Source organism: Neolamprologus brichardi, chromosome 10 (genome assembly GCF_056152115.1).
Source record: "Neolamprologus brichardi isolate AB-2024 chromosome 10, ASM5615211v1, whole genome shotgun sequence".
Lineage (NCBI taxonomy): Eukaryota > Metazoa > Chordata > Actinopteri > Cichliformes > Cichlidae > Neolamprologus > Neolamprologus brichardi.
In genome coordinates, this window is record NC_142113.1 from 15542767 (window position 1) to 15567358 (window position 24592).

The window sequence follows — 24592 nt, forward strand, 5'->3', positions numbered from 1 at the left end:
GTTGTCGACCGCAGAGAATTGTATGAAAGCAATTGATACATGTCCAAGAGCATTTGCAATTTGTTCAGAGGAAGGAGAAATTGGTACCATAATGTGCACAAATGACTAAATGTTATGGAGGTTGCGCTAATGGTTTTGAGAATTATTATTCTGATCTGAGAAAAGCACCAAAGCGACTGAGAAAAACTGTAAACACAAGCATAAGAGGCAGAACAGAGAAGGAAATAAGAGAGCGTGCTCATGTGGTGGTGTGTGACAGACAGACTCTGACAGACTGCTCACAGTCCTGAAAAACAGGCACTTACAGTGTAATGGCGCGTGACTTTTTTTTTTTTTTTCGTAGCAGTCACGGACACAATGTTAGAGGCCTGCATTGTTGTCCTGGAAACACTTTCAGTCGTGTCTATTACTGAAAACACAGGTTTATGACACACCCTGAGGCACACCTGTAGTGACAAACAAAAAAGAAAAAGAAACACACAAATCTCTTCCTTCCAAAAACCTACAGGGAACTTTGAAGGCAGACGATCGGACTGTGTTATTATTTTTGGGTCTAGTTTTACAATCAGACAGCTTCCTCTTTGGGTGGTGTTGAAATGTTGAACCAAAGGTGCCAGAGCTGAAGAGAATGTATGTGACGTCCACCCGCTCACCTTGACGTCTCATGGGCGTGCCACGTGTGTCAGCTATTGATTGTGCATGAGAAAGTGGTGGAGAATTGACAAAGCACACAGCCGAGAGCACTGGCTAGATTTGTGGCTGTTAATGTTTGTTGTTGAACGTTTTACTTCGCCCATCGGAAGCTATGTTCCACAAAAATGAAGACAGAGTCATGAAGGATCCAAGGATTTCTTCAGGCAGACTTCCTTGCCAGCAAATATCTGCTCCTTTAGTCAGGTAAAGTGAGATGGTGGCGGTGAAGGTGGTGGAGGTGGTGTTGGTGGCAGTGTATCTCCTTTTCCTTAATGTGGAGGGAAACACATCTTAACTCAGAAACAGCAGCTGGATCTGGTTTCAGTCAGGATTATTAATCCAGATCGTTCATACAGATACGCTCATATCTATAAATCACTTCCTTATGCGGCTGCAAACCTCTGATCTGCATCAAATAACATTAAAGTCATTTTTTAAATCACAGAATCGAATTATTTACATTTTTTATTTGTTGTTATTTTGTATTTACAAAGTAGTCACGCATTTTTTAAGGACTGATGTTACTGGTTATATAAGAATATAGGAGAGGATGCACCTGATGTGCCACTAACAATGACGCTTTACATGGATGTGAAAGAAGACATTTAGTTATACAGTCAGTCCACTTACTCACTGTTATTCTGCTTGTTATTTAAAAAAAAAATAGGAAGCAAAGTTTGGAGAATTGTACATGCAAATTATTTGCTGCCTAATAATAAGAGATTCAAATGAACATGAAAAAATAACTATTTGTTCATGGTGTATGTACTCCATACATCATGTGCGCTTTGAAGGTAATGAATTTGTTCTATTAGACCGCGTTCACTATCTTGAAATTGTTCAAGTGTTTCATTTGGCATTACACATTTGTTAACAACCAGAACTGGAGATAAAACCTTTAAGACACATTTTAATTACAGCCTTTCAGCATTTGTTAGCATGGGTGTGATGGTAGGGCTTTTCTAGATTAGTATGACTCAGTCTGACTCTTTCTTCTGTCACATGTCAGAATAAATAGAATAAAGCTTTAGCCCCCTGTGTTTATTTACTAAACTTAAACTTCTTCAACTTAACAGGGTGAAGAAGCCAGGCTCGCTTATCAGATGTTTCCACTTGTTGCAGACACACCTGGTGGTCATCGTTGTCCTCTTAGCAGGTATGCTCTGACATCAGCTGTGACACAGAAGACATGAAAAAACACAAAGACAATTGAGACAGACAATTGAGCGGAGGGGGCTGTTTAGTGGACCAACAGCTTTGAACCTCTAATTATAACCTGCAATGCATGGCATGCACACGCACACACATACAGTACGCACACAAATACCTTGAACTCTTTCATAATATACTGTAACCTGTTAGTCTAGTTTTGTTTATTAGTCATACAAAAGACTGCTATTCTGAGAAAGGCACAAATGGAGAAGACTAAAAAAGACCACACAGAGAACAGGAAGTGAGGGAATGGAAATGTATTTCAATGACTTTGTGCAACTACCAGAAAGTGCATTGATTTTTAAAGTGTTCTGTTTTTTAAAAAAACAGAGTTTATGTGCTGAAAAATTTCAGAAATCCCATTTTCCAGCGTGTAGGATTTAAAAACCACATTAGGAACTCTGAATTTGTACACTGAAACTGGATCATATTAATGTCCATCAACGTGGTGTCTAGCGTTCAATACACACGATTGGCTTTTGGTCCCAAAACTCTCCATGAAGTTGCCAACAGTGGTAACTGAGAACTTTTTTCTTTTCCAATCAGGGCAAGCCTCCTGCAACCAGACCACTACAACTCCTTCCCCTTTTACTGTTTCTGCTACAGCTCCACAAATATCAGGTAAATGAACCCTGATAAAATCTGCTCACCCCTTGGCTTTGTAGGAAAAACGTTTGTTTAATCTGTGTTACTGATTTGTATGTCACTCAGTGAGATAAGTGTTTGATCTTCAAGCAAAACTTGAATACTTGGTTGACTTAGTATTTGGTTGAGAAACAAGCACAGAGATAACAAGTTTACTGATAGCTGGTCACAAGGTTTGCACACACCTCAGGAAGGATTTGGGGCGACTCCGCACGATATGCGGAGGCAGATTGTGTGGATTCTTTTATGTGAGGACCCATATGCAGACCACAGTGAGATGAAAATGGTGTGCCATTTATTAAGGCAGATACACCAAATGGGGGAAAAACATAAATAACAAACTAAACAGAGGTACGCCTGAACTGGGGAAACAGAACACAGAAGAGCCACGGGGGTCAAGCAGACGCGACGACAAAGGTCAGGGGAAAACTCACACTGTCAAGAACCTCAGTGTACACTTACGATAAGGACCCTGGAAGTAGACTCAATGTGCAGCCACTCAGAACTATGTACAGGTTTATTAATAAACAAAGCAACTTGATGAAAACAAGGGAACCAAAACTACAAACTCAAGCCAGGGAAAAACTGGGAACAGAAAGCCCTGGAGCGCCGTAATCTGGACTGAGGGAAAACTGCAACAGAAAGGAGAAACACAATTACTAGAGTACTGAGGAATGGCGTGTAACAGCCAGAAAAAGTTAAACGTCAGGGCTTATGATTAGAGCCGGACCGTGAAACTCAGAGGGGGAAGAGTCCATGGAGGGAGTCCGAGGAGGCAGGAATGAGGATGGGAGGCAAACAGGCATGGGGACAGGCAGGTGGCAGGATTCCAGCGCTGAACGTCGTTCCCTAAGTACACAGACACAAGATTAAGACAAATTCCGAAGTTCTCCAGTAAATGCAGAACTTACGAAGAGCCTAGTTACCACCGAGGGGTGACTAACGGACTGGCGAGGAGCAGCCATCTGCGCCGGGTGAAGTAGTCCCCCGGCGATTACCTCGAATGGGGTGCAGGTGTTTAGGAGATGGCGCAGCCCGAGGGTGTGGAGCCCAGCTATGCCACTCCATGACCTTAATATGCTTCTTTAGCCACACCTTTGTTCCTCTGCAGCATATTTTAAGTCACTGTCATGTTGGAAGTTTCATCCATGACCCGTCTTCAGTATTCTGTCTCAGGGAAGAAGGTTCTCATCCTAGGTTTTATGGTACATGACCCTGTCAATAGCCGCTCAATGCAGCGAAGTCCCCTGTACTTAGCCCAAAGCATGATGTTTCCACCTCTGTGCTTGACTGTGGGGAGATTTTCTTTGGGTCATACTCAGCATTTCTCTTCCCTTTTGGCTTCATCTGACCACAGCACTTTCTCCCAAGGCTTATCCTCCCCCAGGATGATAATGTAGATCTACAATCTTGTCCCTGACATCCTTTGACCGTTCTTTGGTTGTGCTCATGATGGTGGAGAGGTTAAAATGAAAGAAACTGATTCTGTGTGCTTTATACACATAATAAATTGAAAGCAGGTGAATCTGCACTTGATTGATCGATGTATTGAAATCTGTGTGTCACATGGGAACGCAGTCAGTCTGCGGGAGCCGGAATTCTGGTTGGGTAGAAAAAATGTTTAATTCTCTAAATGACATACAAATGAATTCATAACTTTTATGTTATTTTTACTTTTTTTTTATTTATTTGAAAATTAGAGGCTGTTCATTTTTTTTGCAAGTGAGCACTTACACGTCCAGCAGGGGATCAAATAATTATTTCCCCCACTGTAGTTGACTTGTACAGGTAATAGTATTTAAGTAAATTAGGCTAAATAAAAATACAAAAAATTCTCAAAACTGGGGCACATTTTTGAATGGCCTGTTAACATTAACCACCATGAAAGCCATATAATTTGGAATGTAACAGAACAAAAGTGCTCCAAATGGCAAGAACAACACAAACAAGCTAACTATCTAAAACTTCACCCCTGTTAAGGGGTGATTACCCCCCATGTGGGGTAATCAGGTTGTTAGTTTTTAACTGTTGCAAATCGGCAACGCCTGCCTCGAGAGGGTTAAAATTACCACAGAGCAGAATATTAGCCATGGAAATTAAATATATAGCTTGACATTTAAAATGAGCAGCCAGCTTCAGGTGGCTATGTGAGTCACTTCATTTTTGGTATTTCTATTTTTGGCTCCCTTTCTCAGCCCTTAGATTGCCTCTTGGTTACAAGCAGCTGGTATGTTGTCCTCTGTTATAGAGTTTAGCAACTTTTGCCAATGATTCTCTTTGCTTTGTACTGCAGTATACTACTTTGTTGACATTACGGTGGATGTCACTGGACAGAGCAAGAACGAATCTGAAATCATTGCCTGGGTATGTAACATGTACGACAGCAGGCTTATTAAAACACCAGATGTAATGCTTAAATCCTGTCAGCAAACTGTATGCTCTTTTCCTCAGCTCAAGCAGGTTTTCAGCACCAAGCTGGAGAACTGCGTGCCTCCAAAGCCTCCAGAAACTACTGCCACACCGACCTCCCCACAAACTACACCTGCAAGTACTGTCAATGAGACGACAACTGCAGTAACCACATTACAGAGCAATAGTACAGGTGCAACATCCACGGCCTTAGAAGGCAACAGCACTACAGCAGCGACCAAAAGTAAAGGGAAAAGAAGCTTGATACGTGTAGCTCGGGATGTTAGTGGCAATGGGACACAAAGCAGGTATGAGTGCAACTATTTCTATCAAATAAATGAACAGATGAAAAATGAGATTATGAATTTTAATGGAGCATTTTCTGTAATATATTGTGGCAACTGTGTTGTCGAACCCACACTGTGAAGATTTGTTACGTTTATCATTTAAGGTGAGATTACATTCAGAGTTATTGTAGCTTTGTATTTTTAAAATGTGTTTTTATTGTTATTTCATTTTCGACTTTTTGTTTTAAATCAGTTTAGTTTCACTTAGTTTCTTTGTTTTTTCATTTCAGTTTAGTTTTTGTAAAAATATTTTGTTTTAGTTTAGTTTTTATTAATTTCATTCTTAGTTTAACATTTTTACCAAACTAAAAAAAGCTCAAACTAAGAATTTTTTTTATTTTATTTTAGTTCAATTTCCAAGTTAACAAAATCTTTTCAGCTAGTTTTTCATTTTTTCACATTTTTTACTTTTATTCTAGTCATGTTATAGTTTATTATTGTTAACAAAAAGGTTTTTTCACACCTGCTTTTACTTTAGTTTGAGTTTAGTTTTAACTTTGATTATTTCCTTTGCTGACAGCAGCCAAAAGTTGCAGTTGATGAGATGCCTGCACACTGAATTTCCAATATTTTCCCCTTCTTGAATCCCCTTGAATAAGCATTAAGCAAAATAAGCAACGCTTGTTTGACTTTTTCATAAAGCTGAAGATCATATGAGCAGTTGCACAATCAGTCCTAATTCCACTGAGATGACGAATCATATCAGTTAGTCCTGACACCCATTAACGTTATCTCCATTTACTTTTCAGTTCGAACACTAATGTCATAAATACAACGGGCCTATTTCAAGTGAGTGAGCACTTAATTGTATCCGTAGGTTTCTGTAAATGAAAAAGACCACATGAATTTAGCCTGATTTGTGTTTTACCAGGGAATGGAAGTGTCATGCGTGACAAAAACTGAAATAAGGTAAGTGAAGTAAAGACATTCAAGTCATTGAAATAAGCATATCTCACGATCCCTACATTAACACTGATCTTACGCTGCAGAAACACCACGTGCTCTGTGATGCTGAAGCTGAGTCAGGCGGTGTCTTCATGTTGTATCCTCCGCACTCTCTGCGTAGCCACTAACACTTCCTCTGATTTTCACGTGCTGGGGAAAAAGGCAGATAGAGTGGGTGAGTGATGCATAGTTACCTACCTGATACGTTTGCAGGATGTTATAAAAGTAACAATGTAATAAATCCTCTGTGTCGCTTTAACAGGTCAGCTTAAAAATGTGTGCAATAACAGCAGCACAGTGGAAAACAGCTGCATTTATACTGGTCAAGACAACGCAGCATGGTAAGATCCTCAGTACGGGCAGTCTGTGCTTTCCCAAGTGCTAAATGTTAACTGATTAATCAAAGATAAATTATACTTTTTAAATTCATACTTTAGTTTTGTGAAATTTCATGTTTGTTTGTTTGTTTTTTACAGTAACAAGTCTGCAGCTGCATATGTGGTTCCACCAAGTAATTCAACTAACTGCAGTGCAGGTGAGCTCCAAACTATTCAATGTAAGCATAGTTAAGCTCAGTTTAAATGGACCAACATCATTGCATCAATACATGAATTAGACTGTTACTGTTACTGAAACCTGATGAAGCAACACACTTGTGTTAAAAGACACCAGGAAGTACTTCAGGGCATGTCAGGAAACACACATTTCAAAAGAATAATATTAATTAAGTCTCAGTTACAGTTAACATTATACCTGGATACCAAATCGTGTGGACACGCTACAGAGCACTTGAGGATTATATAGGATTAATTGTTCTGTGAGTGTTTTAGCAGATGCCTAAAAATAGAAAATGGTTAAAAACCCTGTTCTGTACAAAGCATCTGGTTAATTTAGCTTATCATAATAACTGGAAACATAAGGAAACTCATTTGATTGCATGCCAGGCTAGCCAGCAGCTCAGGGTTGCTTCATACTTGCAATACAGACAATTAAAAACTGAACAAATAAGATTGTAAAAAAGCAAAATGCACAAGATTCTTCTTATAAATATTTTTTCTAAATGTATTTTTCCCCTAAAGTGTAAAAGTAGAGTCTTGAAGGTGCCTTGATTCGATCCACACTGTAAACCATCATGCTTTGACTTTGTTTCAGGCAACATCACCACAAGCAACTGCAACTGCTCCGACTACTGCAGTGGATCAGGTTAGTGTGATGTCACCTATCAAAACCATTTGCATTATGACGTAAATCACACAGTCTGAAAGCTTGGTGACTTGATTATCTTTCCTTTTTTTGTTTCTTGGTTTTTTAGATGCGTACTACACTTTTAACATTTCCATACAAGATCCCAATATAAACTATTTAAATGTCACCAACCTGGTAATCTTCCATTCACACAGAACACAAATACATATAAATAAACAAATCACTAATGTAAAAATCATATGAATAAATTCTTGGAGCATCAATGAATCATTAATATCTTCAACTTTAACAGAGTTCTCAGCTGCAACAGCTTCCACCTTGCTCCCCAAGTGCAATGTAAGTCTTGTTTTTATAACCAGCTTTTAAATAAATAAATACATTTTTATCACATGTAAAATACAAAAAATAATAACAATCTTGTAATATTCCCTTGCAGAGGTCTATGTCCAGTGTCCATTATTGCATCTGAGTACAAGGTATTCAACCACCAAATTATGAAATTTTTTCCTTCATGTTTTTCTGTCTCTGCTTTGATGATTTAGAGCAAAACCAAGTTTTCAAAATGTAAGTAAGGCATTTAGGTTGCATTTATTTGACTTAAAGGAGATACAGTAAAAACATTGTTATGTATTCATCTAGATTAACATCTTTTGAGTTTTTCATTTTTGAGGATATCAGCTGTAGAGATGTCGTTTTGTCAGTATTGTCATTTTGAAATTCGACAGTAAATACTCCAGTTTCACATGACAAGAAACTCACCATGTAATGGCATCCCACAGGAAAAATATAGTTTATGTCCAAAGGAATTTGCATTTCATGTGTTATTATTATACTAACATGTTAAAAATGTTTTAGTAGTTTCTTTTATTACATTCATTTAAAGATATTTTTCTAAAACTGACGTTTCTACACAGGACGCAAACGTGGCATGTGCAAACACGTCAACAAAGTGAGTCCAGTTATGTTATTTCAGAACATTTGTCTAAAGCTCACATTAAATCTCGCCGATGCATCTGTTGCATTTGAACACTAGGCTAAAATTGTTGTTGTTGTCTTTTTGTTTTTTCAGTTATAGCCTTCAAAGCTGTACCGTGATTTTGGCCTTTGCCCGTGAGGTCCCCGTCTGTGATGTAGCAAATGCTGTGGTGTATCTGCTCCAGTCTAAGAAACAAATCAGTTTCAACGGGCATGTGATCCGAGCGGGTGTGTATACAAACCAAAATAAAACAAGATGAGGACTGAAATATCAGCTCAAGCAGTCAAAAAATAAGTGTCGACTTGTGCTGCAAAGCTTCTCATTGGTGCTTTTGTGTTTCCACAGCAATTTGTGGAAATTTACAAGCCAATGTCAGCCTGCAGTCTGAGTTCACATGGGTCAGCACTGACATAAAGCCTGCAGATTTCTGTGCTGCAGCAAAGTCTAGCAGCCTTACTTGGTTTGTATGACCTTAATATCCTGCACACTAACCACATTTATACAAAATGTGCTGCAGCAGATCAAAAGGATCCAAAATAAAATGTTTCTTCTTTATTTCTTTTTAATAGTCAAAAACAAAACAATGTGGTTATGCAGCTGCAGGACAGTTGTGATCTTCAAAACGTGTCTACCACCACAGCCAACCCAAATGTGACAACCGTGCAACCGAACAGCACCACTACCACCAGCTCTGCTAATAGCACTTCAACTGCTGTAAATGCAACTTCAATGCCGCTGAATACAACACAAGGAGTGAATCTAACCACCACCACCAGTGCTGCTAATAGCACTTCAACTGCCGTAAATGCAACTTCAATGCCGCTGAATACAACACAAGGAGTGAATCTAACCACCACCACCAGTGCTGCTAATAGCACTTCAACTGCCGTAAATGCAACTTCAATGCCGCTGAATACAACACAAGGAGTGAATCTAACCACCACCAGTGCTGCTAATAGCACTTCAACTGCCGTAAATGCAACTTCAATGCCGCTGAATACAACACAAGGAGTGAATCTAACCACCACCACCAGTGCTGCTAATAGCACTTCAACTGCCGTAAATGCAACTTCAATGCCGCTGAATACAACACAAGGAGTGAATCTAACCACCACCAGTGCTGCTAATGCCTCCGTGCCAGCAACAGTCAACAGCAACACTACTACAACTACAACTATCACTACAGCCACCACAAATCCGAACACTTCTGTGACGACAACTGGAAGTACAACAACAAATTCGTCAGGTTTGTGATCACTTCAGTTGCGTGCACAACTCTGTGGCAGTGCTTTCCTTATCATAGCGTCACTGTCTCCTCAAATTGTGTTGACAGCAGCTGAAGCCCAAGCCAACGCACTGCTTGACGAGACAAAAGACGTGTCCAAACTGAACTCCAGCCAGGTGAATCAGCTGGTGTCTAAGCTGGAGGATCTGTTATCAGGCCCAAATGTCAGCATAGGGCTGGGGAACACATCAGTCAACATTGTCAGCAATCTCCTGGGTGCTTCTCCATCTGTGCTGTCACAGTCCTCCAACAGGTTACAGATTTATTTATTTATTTATTTATTGTGGTCTTTTTACATTATTATTTCATGGGGTGGACAATGCATTTGACCCATACTGTTTTTATTTACTGTTCAAAGTTGAATTCTTGTGATAATCAACTCATTTAGAAACAACCAAATCAATACAAGGTTCAAGAGCATTTTCACAACAATAACCAGATATGGGCTCTAAAGAACACCAACAAAACCCCAGTTTTCCTCTTCCATCCATAGGAGGACAAAACACCTCAATTACAACTCTTATTTTCATCTTTTTTTTTACCCAGTAATATTGCTTCTTGTTGTAATTAAAGAAATGACATGTACTATTATTTATTCATTTATTCTCACCAGGATAATGGGGATCGTTGATACAGTGGGGCTCAAGCTGGTTGTTGGAGGGACGGCTCAGACCATTTTGTCCCCGGCTGTTGCTCTATCAGTGAAACCAGCAGATGGCGCCAACTTTCAGAAAACAACTTTTTCCATCTCAAGCCCCACCAATGTGGAGGTAGGGAAGAATAACTTTTGTACAAGTGCTTTGTGTCTTATATAACACAGCATTTCCAGCTTTGTCTAGAGAAGCCTGTAGAAGATATTTAGTGCCTTTTTACTGTCGATTTAATTTTTTATGGTTATTTTAATAGGGAAGTTGGAGTAATTGTTTTAGGTTGTAATTGGCATATTTAAAAGAAGAAGAAGAAGAATATACTAACACAGATTTTGTGTATTTGCATGTGTAGTTCAGATTAAACTAAATTTAAAACTAAATTTCTTTCTTTCAGCTTTTCAGAATAAAGTGGTTCAGTCAAAAACAGGATCAATTCATAAATTACAACAAATTGGTTTAATCATGTGACCCTTTTTTGCTTTTAAAGACACAACCAGGTGATCTAGGTCAGAAATTCTGACGGTTTCTTTTCCTCACAATGATATGACATGATTTGTCAGTAAATCCCTGGATTACACTTGTGAATGTGGGTGTAATACTAAATGTTTTGAAGAATAAGCAGCCATTTTGTCACTATTTGGAAGAGCAAAGCTGCTCCTCCAAATAGTGATCTCTAGTAGAGAGATGCCAGTTGCCCCAAATAGAAAACAGGGTAAAAAAAAAAAAACCCCAAACAAACAAAAAACAACTCTCCCATGATCGAGTCTGTTAAGCTCGAGGTCCATGTGTGTTACAGGTCCGTGGGAATCCCAGACTGAGAAGGAGCGTGACAACAAACTCCTCGATCCCTCAGGGCTCCGTCACGCTGCCTGCCTCTCTCACTCAGAATCTCACATCTCAGGAACAGCAGCAGGTCTCCAGAGTTCAGTTCAATTTCTACCAGAAGAGCACCGTATTCCAGGTCTGACAGTTCAACCAGCAGCCCCCTTCTTATTCACCACTAACAAAAACACCTACTTTTAAAAAAAAAAGGCTGAAATATTTTTATTTTTAATGTAGTGTTTTAAATCTGATACTTACACACTCTTTACAAACTTGTTTTGTTGTCTCTAAATGGCTACACAGGACAAATCCCTGGGAGTACGCAGGCTTAATAGCGGGATCCTAGGAGCAAGTGTCGCCAACCTGTCAATCACAGGACTCCGAGACAATGTTATAATCACCCTAAAAAACCAAGAGCCTATTCCGGTAAGCCTGGTTTCGCCAACTGTCATTTTTATGGCAAATTAAAAGGCAATGGTTGTGTCCTCATAGAGAAATTATACTTCTGGAGGAAGCATTGCCTAAGTGCTTCGGCTACAGGTTTAACCAGACAAACCAAGCCAGTTTGTAGCAGCGCACACTTGCCGGAGCTATACGACCGAGCTACACATGTATGTGTGGTTGAATGTAGCAGCAATAGGCCACAAACATGCTGTAAAAGCAACACATCCTTAACAGAGCGAGAGAGAGATAAAGAGAAAACTATCATGTGCAATTAGAGATGATAAACTTTTTTTTCTCAAATTACAGGCAAATTTTGCGGCAACGTGTGTCTTCTGGGACTTTGCATTAAATAGTAAGTTGTCCAGCCATGAGTTAAGAACTTCAGTGAATACAAACAGATGTGTAAAAACACGACTCGTGTTTGTTTTCTGCCCACAGATGGATCGGGAGGCTGGAGTTCAAATGGCTGTTCTGTCCAAAATAGCACGGACAGTGAGACAATTTGTGGCTGCAACCATTTAACCAGTTTTGCCATCCTGCTGGTAAGATCATCAAAATACATTTTGTCATGTATGTTGTCATGTTTGGTTATTATTCATTAGAATAATAACACTTTTGGGGGGCATCTCCTTCATAAAGGACCTCTCCAGGCAGCCTATAACCAGTCGTCTCCAGAGCACCATCCTTACCTTCATCACATACATTGGCTGTGGAATCTCTGCTATCTTCCTGGCTGTCACCATCCTCACCTACTTGGCCTTTGGGTACGTATAGAAATCCAGAAAATAGATGATCTAGATCTGTTATTCATTACTTATTGCTAAAGCTCTATGCATTTTTTTTGCTCGCTGAGGTATTTTATACATGTTGTCATCATAATTTTGCCTCCACAGCAAGTTGCGCAAAGACATCCCATCCAAAATCCTGATCCAGCTGTGCTTTGCGCTGCTCCTGCTGAATCTGGTCTTCCTGGTGGACGCCTGGCTGGCGCTCTACCCAGACGCCGTGGGCCTTTGCATTTCCACTGCCTGGTTCCTTCACTACTTCTTGCTAGCTGCCTTCACATGGATGGGTCTCGAGGCCGTCCACATGTACGTGGCACTTGTGAAAGTCTTCAACGTCAATGTATCGCACTACATGCTGAAGTTCTCGCTGGCTGGCTGGGGTATCCCGATGATTGTGGTCATTATTGTCATTGCAATTGACAAAAAAAACTACGGTCTCGTTTCCTATGGAAGGTTTAGCGATGGCACTACTGATGAGTTGTGAGTACTTTATTCGTAATCTCATTATTGCACATTATCCTACATAAAATCCATGATATAAAACCTCAGAACAATAAGCCAACCTTTAATTCTCCTCCGACTCTCCCACAGCTGCTGGCTGAAAAATGACATCGCCTTCTACGTGGCAGTGGTGGCCTATTTCTGCGTCATTTTTATATTTAACTTCGTCATGTTTATTGTAGTTATGGTCCAGCTGTGCCGGATAAAAAAACAAAACCCTCAAAATCTCCAGCACCGCAGCACACTGCAGGATGTGCGCAGTGTGTTGGGGATAACTATCCTGCTAGGCCTCACGTGGGGCTTTGCCTTTTTTGCCTGGGGGCCCGTTAACCTGCCGTTCATGTACCTCTTTGCCATCTTTAACTCCCTGCAAGGTGAGCTGACATTTTCTGAGCTGGTTTGTGAAATAATGGTGATTTCACTAAAATCTGGTCAGTGTACATAGTAATTCTGCTGTTTTCCTTTCTTTTGTCCTCAATTTTAGCCAGTTTTTATTGACGTCATCCTCTTCTCTTATTTTAACAACAAAAATACAATCACATCTTTTTCTCTAATTGGTTTTTAAATGCTCCTCTAAGTAACAGTGCACAGTAACAACTGCACTGTGAAACGTGGCATTAACAAACACGCTTGTTTTGTAGGTTTCTTTATATTCGTGTTCCACTGTGCAGTGAAGGAAACCGTGAGGAGGCAGTGGAGGATCTATCTGTGCTGCGGCAAAATGAGACTATCAGAGAACTCAGGTTAGCGGTGTTCGTTTTATACTGTGTGCCTCAAACTGGTGAAGGTTCCTCCTTTATTTGGTTTCTAACTCATTTAAGAAATAAGTTTACTGACTGTGTGATTGCGTGGGTTCTCTCCGGGTACACGTAGACATGCAGTTAGTGGAGTTAGCTGAATTGGTAACTCTAACTTGTCCATAGGTGAATGTGAGTTCAAATGGTTGCCTGTCTCTATGTGTTAGTCATGCAACAGACTGGTGACCTGTCCGTACCCTGCCTCCTGCCCTAAGACAGCTGGGATAGGCTCCAGCGGAAGAGAATAGATGGACTGTGGGATAATTGCAATTCACAATCATGTTTACGTTCATCATATGGGTCTTTTTTTTAACAGAATGGAGTCGCACTGCAACACAGAAGACTGCAAAGAAGTCATCGCTGACCAACAACACATCTCTTCATTCCAGTACCTCACGTGGCAATAACTCTTCCAGCTCCTCTTTCCTCAACAGTGACATTTCAGAACAGGGTGATGGGATCGGTACGAACTGACATTTTTGCATTTCTTCTTTCATTGCTGCAACTCTTAGAATATATCAATTTCCCTTTTAGAAATAATGACAGTAGCACTGTTTTACAGGTGGTCCATATGCAGACAGAGTAATCACAGCAGATGAAGACTCAAATATGGATGTGGTCCTCAACGAGATTAACATGCGGCACAGACACTCACAAACTTCTTGATAGTGGAGGGACAAAGCCGCCTCTCTCAGCGCTCGTATATATGTATGTATGTGTATATATATATATATATATATATATATATATATATATATAGTACAATATAATGTAATTGAACAGAGTAATTTATGTACAAGCTATTTGCAGGCCATATGTATTAGCTAAATGACTTTATAAATGACACTTACTGTTTTAACATCTTATCTCCCCTATTGTATTCTTACAGATATTCTGAACATTAAAGTATTATATATTATTTATATTCAAAGTAAATTTCACTAATGTAACCTACTAAATCTTTCACACAGACCTACATTTCTAATAAAAAAAATTAAAACAGTGTTTAAATGTATGCATGCTTACATAATTGCTCTAATGGACTAACATACAAATTTAAAAGCACCTAAAGTAAAGTAAGATGTTTTGATGTGTTACAGCAGGGGAAGCATAGCTGTATTAATCATGCTGCATTTCCAGTTAGTCTCCAAGAGAGCCGTGACAATGTAAACAGCATGCACTTAAGCAGGATGTCTGGAAAAGCCATTGGAGCGTTTACCCTTGATTGGATATTTGGTGGCACATATACTGTCTTTTACATTCAAGTGAAATGAAAGTTTTCACTGGTCTCTATTGCAGTGCTGTGAAAAGTCCAACCTTACTGCTTCCAAAGAAACTAATAGGGCAAATATCAGCCAGATGCTATGAATCAAATGCACTTGATTAACTGGTCATCAGAAAGTGAGCACCTCCATTAAAGCAGAAGCTAGGTCTCTTTGCTGGTGGGGCAAAAACACTCAGACTGTACAGGCGTCGGTATGTTCAGGTAATGACAGTACAGTTAGAAAAAAGTCTGAACCAGTATGACTTGTTTGGAAGAGTTCCTGAGAGGAAGTGTGTTCACTAGAAAAAGAATACAGCAACACAGCTTAGGTTTACAAAGTTGCATCTGGGGGGAAAAAAAACCCCCACAAGATCTGTCCTTTGGTGCTAATACGCCGTGTTTGGTTTTCACCAGAGATGGCACCGTGTGTTATGGCCAAATACCTCATACCGTTGTCAAGTACGGTGGTGGAAGGGTGATGATTTGGGCTTGTTTTGCAGCCACAGTACCTTTGAATCAACTATGATATCCTCTGCATATGTTCAGGACAATAGAGAATACAGCAGAATAATGAATTGAAATCTAATCTAAGGAAGTATTCACCAACAGCAAAGATGGTAGTAAAAGTAAAAGTTCCCTGGAGGGACCTCCCAATGTCAGACCATGCAATACTCAAACTGTGAGAGAAACTTTAAAAATAAATTAAAAAAAAAAAAAAAAAAAAAATGGACTCTACAGGCCTCAGCATGTTAAATGCTAAAAACTGAACAAGTATGGCTTGTTTGGAAACATTGCTAGCAGAAAACTCTCTCTGTAAAAAGAATATGGAAGCACATGTTAGGTTTGCAAAGTTCCATTTGAATGAATAATAAGAGTTCTGGAATAACAATTACAGTACCAGAGTACTCTGGAGTCAAAAAACAGATAACCCAGTAGTTAACTAGTGAAGTTTAAATGGTACACCAATTAAATTAAACCAGTTGGTAGTTACTGATCTTATTTACCTGAGTTTTCCTAACACACCACACAGCGGCACTAGTATGGCATCTGTGTAAACTAGTGGAAAAGTGGCAAATGGCGCCAGAAAACTAGTACAAAGTAATTCCAAGCTAGCGTTAAGCACTAACAAAGACCAAAATATGAGAGGAAACTAAAACCTGATGTAAAGGACAGAATAAATATTGAATTTCTTACTTGGACAGATTTTGTTTGAAGCAGTACTGAAAACAACAGTCATGTAGCTTCAGCCAGAGTCTGTAATCATTTTGTTTTTTTAGTGTAAGTAGTCAAATCACTTTTAAGAAACAAGACTTGAGAAGTGATGAAAGTGAAGATGGTTAATCTTATAGCCTCATGCCACAGAATGAGAAACACAACACACTCTAAGCAAATGCAAAAGCTGCTGCTGCAGTTTGACATTTTTAACCTCTGCCTTATTTTTTTAGATTTGATTACTTAAGCTTTAAGATTTTGACTGACAAACTGGTACTTTAAGTTTTGGACAAATATTAGTTCTTACGAGGAAAACAGTCACATTTTCCGGTCTCTTGCATTTTTCTTAAGATAACAGTGCTCAAGAGGAATGAGTCAAACACCACAGGTACGTTTCCCCCAAAAACAGTTTAATCATAGATGGTCAAAATCATCTCAAGCAGGAAAGGACAGCATTTGATGAAATAAATAAATAAATGTCCCACAGGGTAGATCAAATGTGCATTGTACTGTATATGCAAGCTACATTCACCGTCCTTTACGTGCACCTAATACAGTCTTAACAAAAACTTTATATCAGGAAAAAACAAAAAGGTGCCGATAAAACATGACAAAACAGCACAAGCAGAGGTGGCAGTAACTTCGGAGAAATAGTTTCCCTTTTAAAACACTTTGATTTAAGCCCCTCAGTCTCACTGGGCATGACCACCTTAACACACCCTGAAAGAAATCACATTTGAAAGGCAGCAACAAAAATTAAGCATAAAAGTGACACTTTGGGTATGCTGCACCTGTGCACTGGCTCACGCAGAGGCACGTTCATTCAACTTCATAACTCAAGATTACAGAAAATGAGTACATATGTATGGGAAATGAGTTAATCCACATTATCAGTGTATATAAAAAAAATAAAAAAAAAAATAAAAAAAAATCAGTGTTCCAACAGCTCCTTCAGAGCACATGCAAGTGGACAAGTAACAAACAATACAACTGACAAGTTGTAAAATTAAAAGAATGGGGATGATAAAACTGCAATTATGCCTCGAGGAGAACTCAGTCAGCTATAGAAAAAGACACACACACACACACACACACACACACACACACACACACACACACACACACACACACACACACACACACACACACACACACACACACACACACACACACACACACACACACACACACACACACACACACACACACACACACACACACACACACACACACACACACACACACACACACACGCGCGCGCTTGACTGGTTTAAGCTGGAGTGTTTTTTAGTCAGTGTTTGTTAACCGAAAACAGCAAATTAGTCAGTCAGTCGTCTTAGTCAGTCAGCAGAAGCTCACCAATGTGCACAGAGGCGTGTGAACAATTCAGACTTTGGAATATCTGAATAGTTTCTAACATTTAAAACTAAACTGAATTTTGTGTGGCCTCCAATTTTCAGGCTGCATTCAATTTGCGTACAACTGAGGGGTACAGAAGAAATTAGGAGCCTTCACATTCCAGCTGCTGAGAATTTCAGGAGATAACTTGTTTACTTTTTCCAAGCGGTGTAAAAAACCCATCTGATAGTCGAGTTAAGGACTACACATGTACACAAAAATAAATAAACGTTCGACTGGATTGAAACTGAGCTAGATAGATGTGGAAGACCATCTTTATTCATCTGCATGTGGCTTTGGTGTGTTAGTAGACCGTTTTTCAATTAGATCAGTGGTGTTTAGAGTGCATAGTGCTGCAGTGCGTGCAAGCGGCACCTGCAAACAGACGCTTAGACTGGATTATTAAAATCAGATGGTCCTAATGTGCCTGCTAACTAAACTACAATGGCAGGATCAGGTGACCACAACAAGCAAATATCCCAATTTTAATAATCAGCCCATATGCAATGGTGACCTATGACAGTGCCTGAATGTCTGGGGTTTGTTTGGTTGTTTTAAAGCAGACACTTTCAATTTCTCCCTCACAGTATAAGAACAAAACACCATTATTTAATTTCTCTTCTAATAAAGCAGAAATGATAACCTAGCCTTAATACTTCAATTCAGTAAACATTTTTATAAATTATGGGACTTGATAGAAAGGATACTGCTCCAGGTAGGAAGGAACACACACCACTTCTTTGCGGAAGTCCACTGGACACGAGAGCCTTCCCAGCCGTTCCTCAAACAGATTCAGTGCCTCAGTCAGATTTGCGCTGTTGCCCTGATGGCCAGTAGCAGAAAAGATTCATGAGACTCATACAGATAAATAATTAGGCCCTGACACAGTAGAAATTATGCGTTCTAATGCTTGGTCATTGTTTCCCCGTTATCCACTTTCTCACAGCATGAAGTCTTTCAAATAAAATATTTAGTTCACCTTTAAAAAAAGTATTGACAAAATCCCCCAATGATGAACTGTATGGTAAATTAGGAGCAGACTCACCTGTGTGAAATACTTCCCACTGGGATGCAGCACTTTTATAGATAGATCTAAAATGAGACGCAGGAACTCCCACGTAGAGTCTACAGAAACCAGACAGCATGTGACAAGTTAAACATTTCTTCACACTGCACCTGTGTGCCACCTTTCCTGATGTATGGCTATTGTTATCAATACCTTCTTCTGGCAAGGTGGATATTGGGATTGCAGTGAGGTCATTAATAACATAATCAAATGTCCTTCCTTCCTGGACATACTTCTTCAGCAAGGGAACACAGTCCTGAATTAATATCTGCAATCCATGAGACGAGGACATTATTCAAAATGCATCTTCAATTTACCCCTGCTTCAAAACTCTTGTCACTGCCTATTGCTGCTTTAAAAATAAATATTAATAACGCACACTAAGATTAAAGACTATGCAAGCAACACGTTTGTGCATGGTATAGTCATACAGAAAATACATTTTGAGCAAATGCGCACACACAAAAAAACAAAACAAAAACCAATTCAGCACTCACTTGGTAACAGTCTCCCTTCAGGTTATCCAGGATATCACCACAAGTCTTCCTCATGTATTTTTTGCACCCATCTATCACCTTCTGGTCAATGTAGAAGCTTTATTAAGGAACAGTCAGATGCACACACAGAATTACACTGAGAATAATGCAAATCTAAGCTCCTTGAGGTAGCCGCTGTTGTGATTTGGAGTGATCTAAAAAAAGTGAATGTTTGCTTTAATATGAACAAAGTCACTCAAATAAAAGCCCAGTAAAGGATATCTCCACCATGGTGATCATCTTTGGCTTTTGTTTGACCAACTCAGCAAGTATTCCTCCATCACCTCCTCCTAAAATCAATACTTCTTTTCCAGCGTAGTTTTCTTTTCCACTGCCTGTGATGGCCTGGGTGTAGGCAGAGTCACTCTCTGCAAGGTCTGCAAGAAAAATTTGTTTTTAAAGGCAAAACAAATAATTCTTATTAGACTGAATCTACTACGTTAAACAGTCATTTTGAAAAAACAAAATCTTGTGTGCAAGCAACATGCCATGATTTATATACTTACTAACGTCTCCATCCAGAACTAGAATATTCCCATACTGCTGTGAGTGCAAAATCTTTATGTTTTGGTATTCAGAATCCTCTTCATACACCACCTTGTCAATGTCATACTCAATTAGTCTGCCATCGGCTGTGGGCCAGTAGCGGTCAACTTTTGCTCCTCGCAAAAGGGCTGGAAGCCTTTTGGGAGGTGGGGGGGGATAAATAATACTGCACCATGAAGTACGATACATTTACGAGAACAATATAGTGATACTTACTTTTTAATCCTTGTAATATTGCCATTTAAGAGAACTTTTAGCTTATTTTCCAGTGCATTCAAAAGCTGTGGAGTAAGAACAGATGCAGCTTAAATGCCACTTTCACCAAATTTGTGAAAGGTTTCATATTGCTACACAGACAACCCTAACGCAAAACACATAGGGAGTAAACAACACCATAGTTGGTGTAATTTAACCCTCCATGTATGCACTAGCATTTAGGGATGTGAAAGTGTTTAAATACAGGAAGCCAGTACACAGACAGTAACTGTAAGCATCTTTTGACAGGCACTAAAGAGGCCTAAGGTCAAAAAGGGTTGGGTTATCATTATATAGTCCCAGAGATGTTTAACCTTATTAGTTTCAATGTTGGTAAAAACAAGAGCCCTGTGTATGCTCTTACGTTGTCTAGCTGTGCAATGTCGTCATCTTCGTAACACTGCAAATCAACTGTGACCAGCCCCTGGGAGTGCACACGCAGGACAACAAACCTGAGAATTGATGTAGGAAAGAGAAAACGATGCAAAACAAAGTTAGAGGAACACTAAACTAAAAACAAAAAAAAGACACCCAATGTGTGCAACGCGAACCCTCAGAGGAAGCTGTGAAAAGTTCCTCTGTTGCAAAGAAGTTTGAAGGGTAATATTTTTAAAGTTTGAAGAATTAACTGAAACATTCCTGCAATGCTGTCCAACTAGAAGCATGCTCAGGATTTATCAGGAAGTCCATCAAGAAGCCGTACACATTGTTTAGAGAGTCAGACAACAGAAGTTTTAGACCTCCCCAAAGACCCAAATTTGGTAAAAACACATCCTGGCTTTGGGATAATTAGTACACTTATTTATTAGGGGTGCAACGATACACAAAATTCACAGTACGGTTCGATATTTTTTTTCGATACAAAAAAAAAAAAAAAAAAATGTTCATCCTTTTTAATTTGTCATTTATTAAAATTATAAATATATATTTTAACTCAAAAGTACAGTTTTTAAATTTAATGTTGCTGAAACAACAAAGTAATAAAAAAATAAATCTCTGATTGAGGAATCACTCATCTTTGGAAAAGAGAGTTTATTACAGAGAAATGGCTCTTTCCAAAATAAAAGCTATACTATACGATTCTTCTGGGCTATATTCTCAGCAGCATATTAAACATATCAGGTCCCCATAAGGAGAATCATGTGCTAACGGCTGTCTAAATCAGCGGTCCCCAACCCCCGGGCCTCGGACCGGTACCGGGCCGCGAGAGTTGAGGCTCAGGTGTGAAATGTATAGTTTTTAATCGGTTTTCAGCGTTATTTTGTTATCGTTTACTCTGTTTTCCTTGGTCTTTTCACGTGTGTTATGAATAAATTATTTTTTTCGGTACCGGTACTAGTTTTATTTTGTTTTATTTATTCGCCACACCTTAAAGGCCGGTCCATGAAAATATTGTCGGGCATAAACCGGTCTGTGGCGCAAAAAAGGTTGGGACCGCTGGGCTAAATGACTCGGGTAAAGTTTGTAGCATGCGTGCTTGTTGTTTTTGTCTGCTTCCACTTGTCTTTGCACTAGGATGATGTCGGAGTAAATGTGCAGTCATAGTCGTTGTGTTCCCACTAGTGCTGTCAGCGTTAAACTCGTTGAAATGACGTTAACACCACAACACGGCAAATCTCCGTTAACGAGCTACCGCGGATCGCCCCGTGCGTGGGGCTGGACGGCCAACACGTTAACGAGCAAACTGCGCTAATGCACTTGTTCCCACCAATGTAACTGACAATTGCGTGGCACATCCAACATACCGTTTTACTTTTGTCCATGACGCGCTTACCTTCAGGGTCATACGTCACATGAAAACCAAAATAGTTTCAAACGGCAGATCTGAATTAGGGTGGGTAAGGTTCAATTTGCCATGTTGCAAGGAGAGCTTAACTTCTGTCTCGCTAGCTTGCCCTGCACTCAGTGAATCTGCGTTCGATTACTCCGCCTAGGCTGCACTGTCGAGCACAGATCCACTGAGCGCTCAACACAAACAGCATCGTCAGAAGAAAAGTTGATAAAATAAATTAAAAATTTTGTATTGTTCGATACATATGCGTACCGAACCGAAAGCACTGTATCGAACGGTTCAATATCAATATGAGTATTGTTGCACCCCTATTATTTATTTATACAGACACAAATCTGATTGAAGAAGAGCCAACAAGTACATTACGCTAGCCAGATTAGCTTTAAGTTATCACATCCTAATACACAAAATGTTTTGCCCAATTAGGATTTAGTAATCCAAGTTTTACTGCTACAGAGTTATAATTAGACTGAAGGAGTCACTTGTTTGTGAAAAATATTGACCTTACCTGCCATTCTTGCCCACAAAGGTAGCAAGGTAACCATGCCCATCTGTATCATGAATAGTCTCCGTCAGTTCCTGTTCATGAAATATAGACAGCAGACCAGACACTGTCGAGGCAGGGTCAACTGAAAGAGGGAGCAAATAAATCTGATGTGAACAAAAATATATTAATCAAATACAGCTGCACTTCACTTTCAGTATCATATACTTAATTTATTATCTGTGATAAACTTTGGTTCCTCTAAACAGACTTCTGAAACAAAGGGGTTTAAAAAAAAAAAGAAGAAAAAAAAAAGCGCCTATAATGACAGTTTGAGAGAATCTTCATAGCTTCATTCTCACACCACTATCAGTTAATGGTAAAACCACAACAATGGCAGAAATGCACGTCTTCCTGGACGATTTTATTGGACTATAAATGTCTGGCAGAGCCCTCAAAGCGCACGGGTGCCAATTTACTACATGTGTTTAATGATTATCGAGTGTTAACGGGGTCACAGACTTAGGTCGACGAAGAGCGCGTGCTGCATGATTAAACAACGATTACTCACACTTGATGTTATAATTTATACTTACGAAACAGACACACCTGTATAAGTCCTATAAGTCATAAAACATATCCGCATTATATTAATTCAAGCTGTACTTTTCGCAACTATTTGATGAGATCGCTCGGGCCCTCTGTTATTGATTATAGAGACTTGCTAACACGGCTAGGCTAATCATAGCCATGCTAGCCAAAGCTAACTGAGCTTGAATTAGAAGCTTATGCTGCACTGACAGTGATGTGACTTTGGTTTCAACCGTAGTTGCTTGCGCTGCATTATCCACAAAGATGCCTGCTAAACAGACATTTACGCTGACCTGTAAATATGTGCCATTGACATTAAATATGCATACTGATGTGACAGTTCACGAGCTAATAGTGGCCTACCAGTGTCAAGCCGTACCTGCCTACGGACAGGGGTTTGTACTGGTGGGCACAAGCAGCATAGCACTAGGGCAAATGCATATAGTGCCTAAACATGGGCAACGTACCAGTGGCACTTTATAATCCTGGCAGTATTGACTATCAATTAGCAGGCCAAAATTAGCAGGCTAGCAAAGCATGCAGCCCTGATGCATAACGAAATGTAACGAAAGACCCTCCTACAGTCAGCTATGCATCACCTTCCTCCTACCTGCTGTAGAGAGGTTGAAGTCGAGAGTGTAATGTCGCACTGCCATGTCTCACTACAACCGTCATCCATGCCTGGGATAGCAGACTGCGACCCTTTATCTGCAGAGACAGGGGGCGGACCCTGTTACCGCTACAGACTGCACTTGCTAAAGTGGGCAGGGCTTCTGCAATGACCGTGAAATCCTATTGGCTGCGGCTGACGTCAAGGTGGGCATTCACGACATCACCATGCGTTAATCAGGACAAGTGGGAATTTTGATTTTAATCTCATTCAATCAGCGACTGTTAAAACGTTTCACAGTCATTGCATTGAGCGCATGATGTTACACATCCTATAATCAAACACATCTGCAGATATTGTTACCATCTGTCCCACTTCGTGTGTGACTGCACAGAACTTTTCTCTTTTATCATGTCCTACAACGCATAATGGAAAAGTATCTTGTTTTTTAACTGACTCTAGTTTACAAAAGGGGAGTCTCATACATGAAAGATGGACATAGTTTCCAGATCTGCAAAGTACAGCCAGCAAACCTGAATCTTTCAAACAACCAGCAAGCCCTCTGTAACAAGGCCCTGGATTATAAGGAACCACTCTTGTACTCTTATGATTATTCTATATTTGTTTTTACTTTATTTTTTATCTTTATTTCTTTGTATGTTCTGTTCAACAATTTCATGCATATTAAGTACAGTGACTAGTTTTAAAGATATATTTCTTTTTTGTCACTTTACACATCATAAAAACACAATACTGAGCTACAAAATACACACAGGACTCCTACCTAAAGGTATTGCATATGAAAATGTGCGTGCACGCATGTTTATTCTTTCTTTACAAGTTTGTAAAGAGGGCTGATCTGAGATATTTAGACAGCCCGGGGGGGGGGGGGGAGAAACTGTTGCACATGCGGTGCCGTGTTACAAATTTACATTTCCATCATGAGGGCAGATATACGTAAACAGATGCGGGGTATTGTACTTGGAATACTTCCTCAGAATGCTGTAGGACGAGACTTTGTATTTTGTAGGCTCTAACTGGCTGCCAAGAAGACTGTACTTGTCAGCAAAGCTGCATATGACTATTGACACATTTCTTTTAAGATAGACTCCTGACTCCTG

The 24592-nt window shown here is 39.6% G+C and overlaps 2 protein-coding genes across 2 annotated transcripts; one reads left to right on the forward strand and one right to left on the reverse strand.

The window, feature by feature from the left end:
- Positions 1-748: 748 nt before the first annotated feature.
- On the forward strand, positions 749-14416 carry LOC102777759 (uncharacterized). The gene is made up of 30 exons (XM_087847275.1): positions 749-897; positions 1770-1849; positions 2452-2526; positions 4844-4914; positions 5002-5267; positions 6056-6095; positions 6178-6215; positions 6296-6426; positions 6514-6592; positions 6728-6786; positions 7404-7454; positions 7564-7631; positions 7750-7793; positions 7894-7933; positions 8372-8406; positions 8527-8660; positions 8779-8893; positions 9003-9679; positions 9767-9971; positions 10332-10488; positions 11165-11329; positions 11494-11616; positions 11941-11986; positions 12073-12176; positions 12274-12398; positions 12528-12899; positions 13011-13294; positions 13562-13663; positions 14034-14180; positions 14280-14416. The coding sequence occupies exons 1-30, from the start codon at positions 806-808 to the stop codon at positions 14381-14383; spliced, it is 4029 nt and encodes a 1342-aa protein (XP_087703401.1). The 5' UTR covers positions 749-805; the 3' UTR covers positions 14384-14416.
- A 2937-nt stretch (positions 14417-17353) lies between these two features.
- sms (spermine synthase) lies at positions 17354-23613 on the reverse strand. Its single transcript, XM_087847276.1, has 11 exons — positions 23472-23613; positions 22295-22415; positions 20359-20446; positions 19956-20020; positions 19700-19875; positions 19414-19570; positions 19155-19242; positions 18811-18925; positions 18637-18716; positions 18299-18414; positions 17354-17774 (listed from the first exon to the last, which is right to left on the reverse strand). Exons 1-11 carry the CDS (start codon positions 23515-23517, stop codon positions 17744-17746), a joined length of 1083 nt encoding a protein of 360 aa, XP_087703402.1. The 5' UTR covers positions 23518-23613; the 3' UTR covers positions 17354-17743.
- Between the last annotated feature and the right edge of the window lie 979 nt (positions 23614-24592).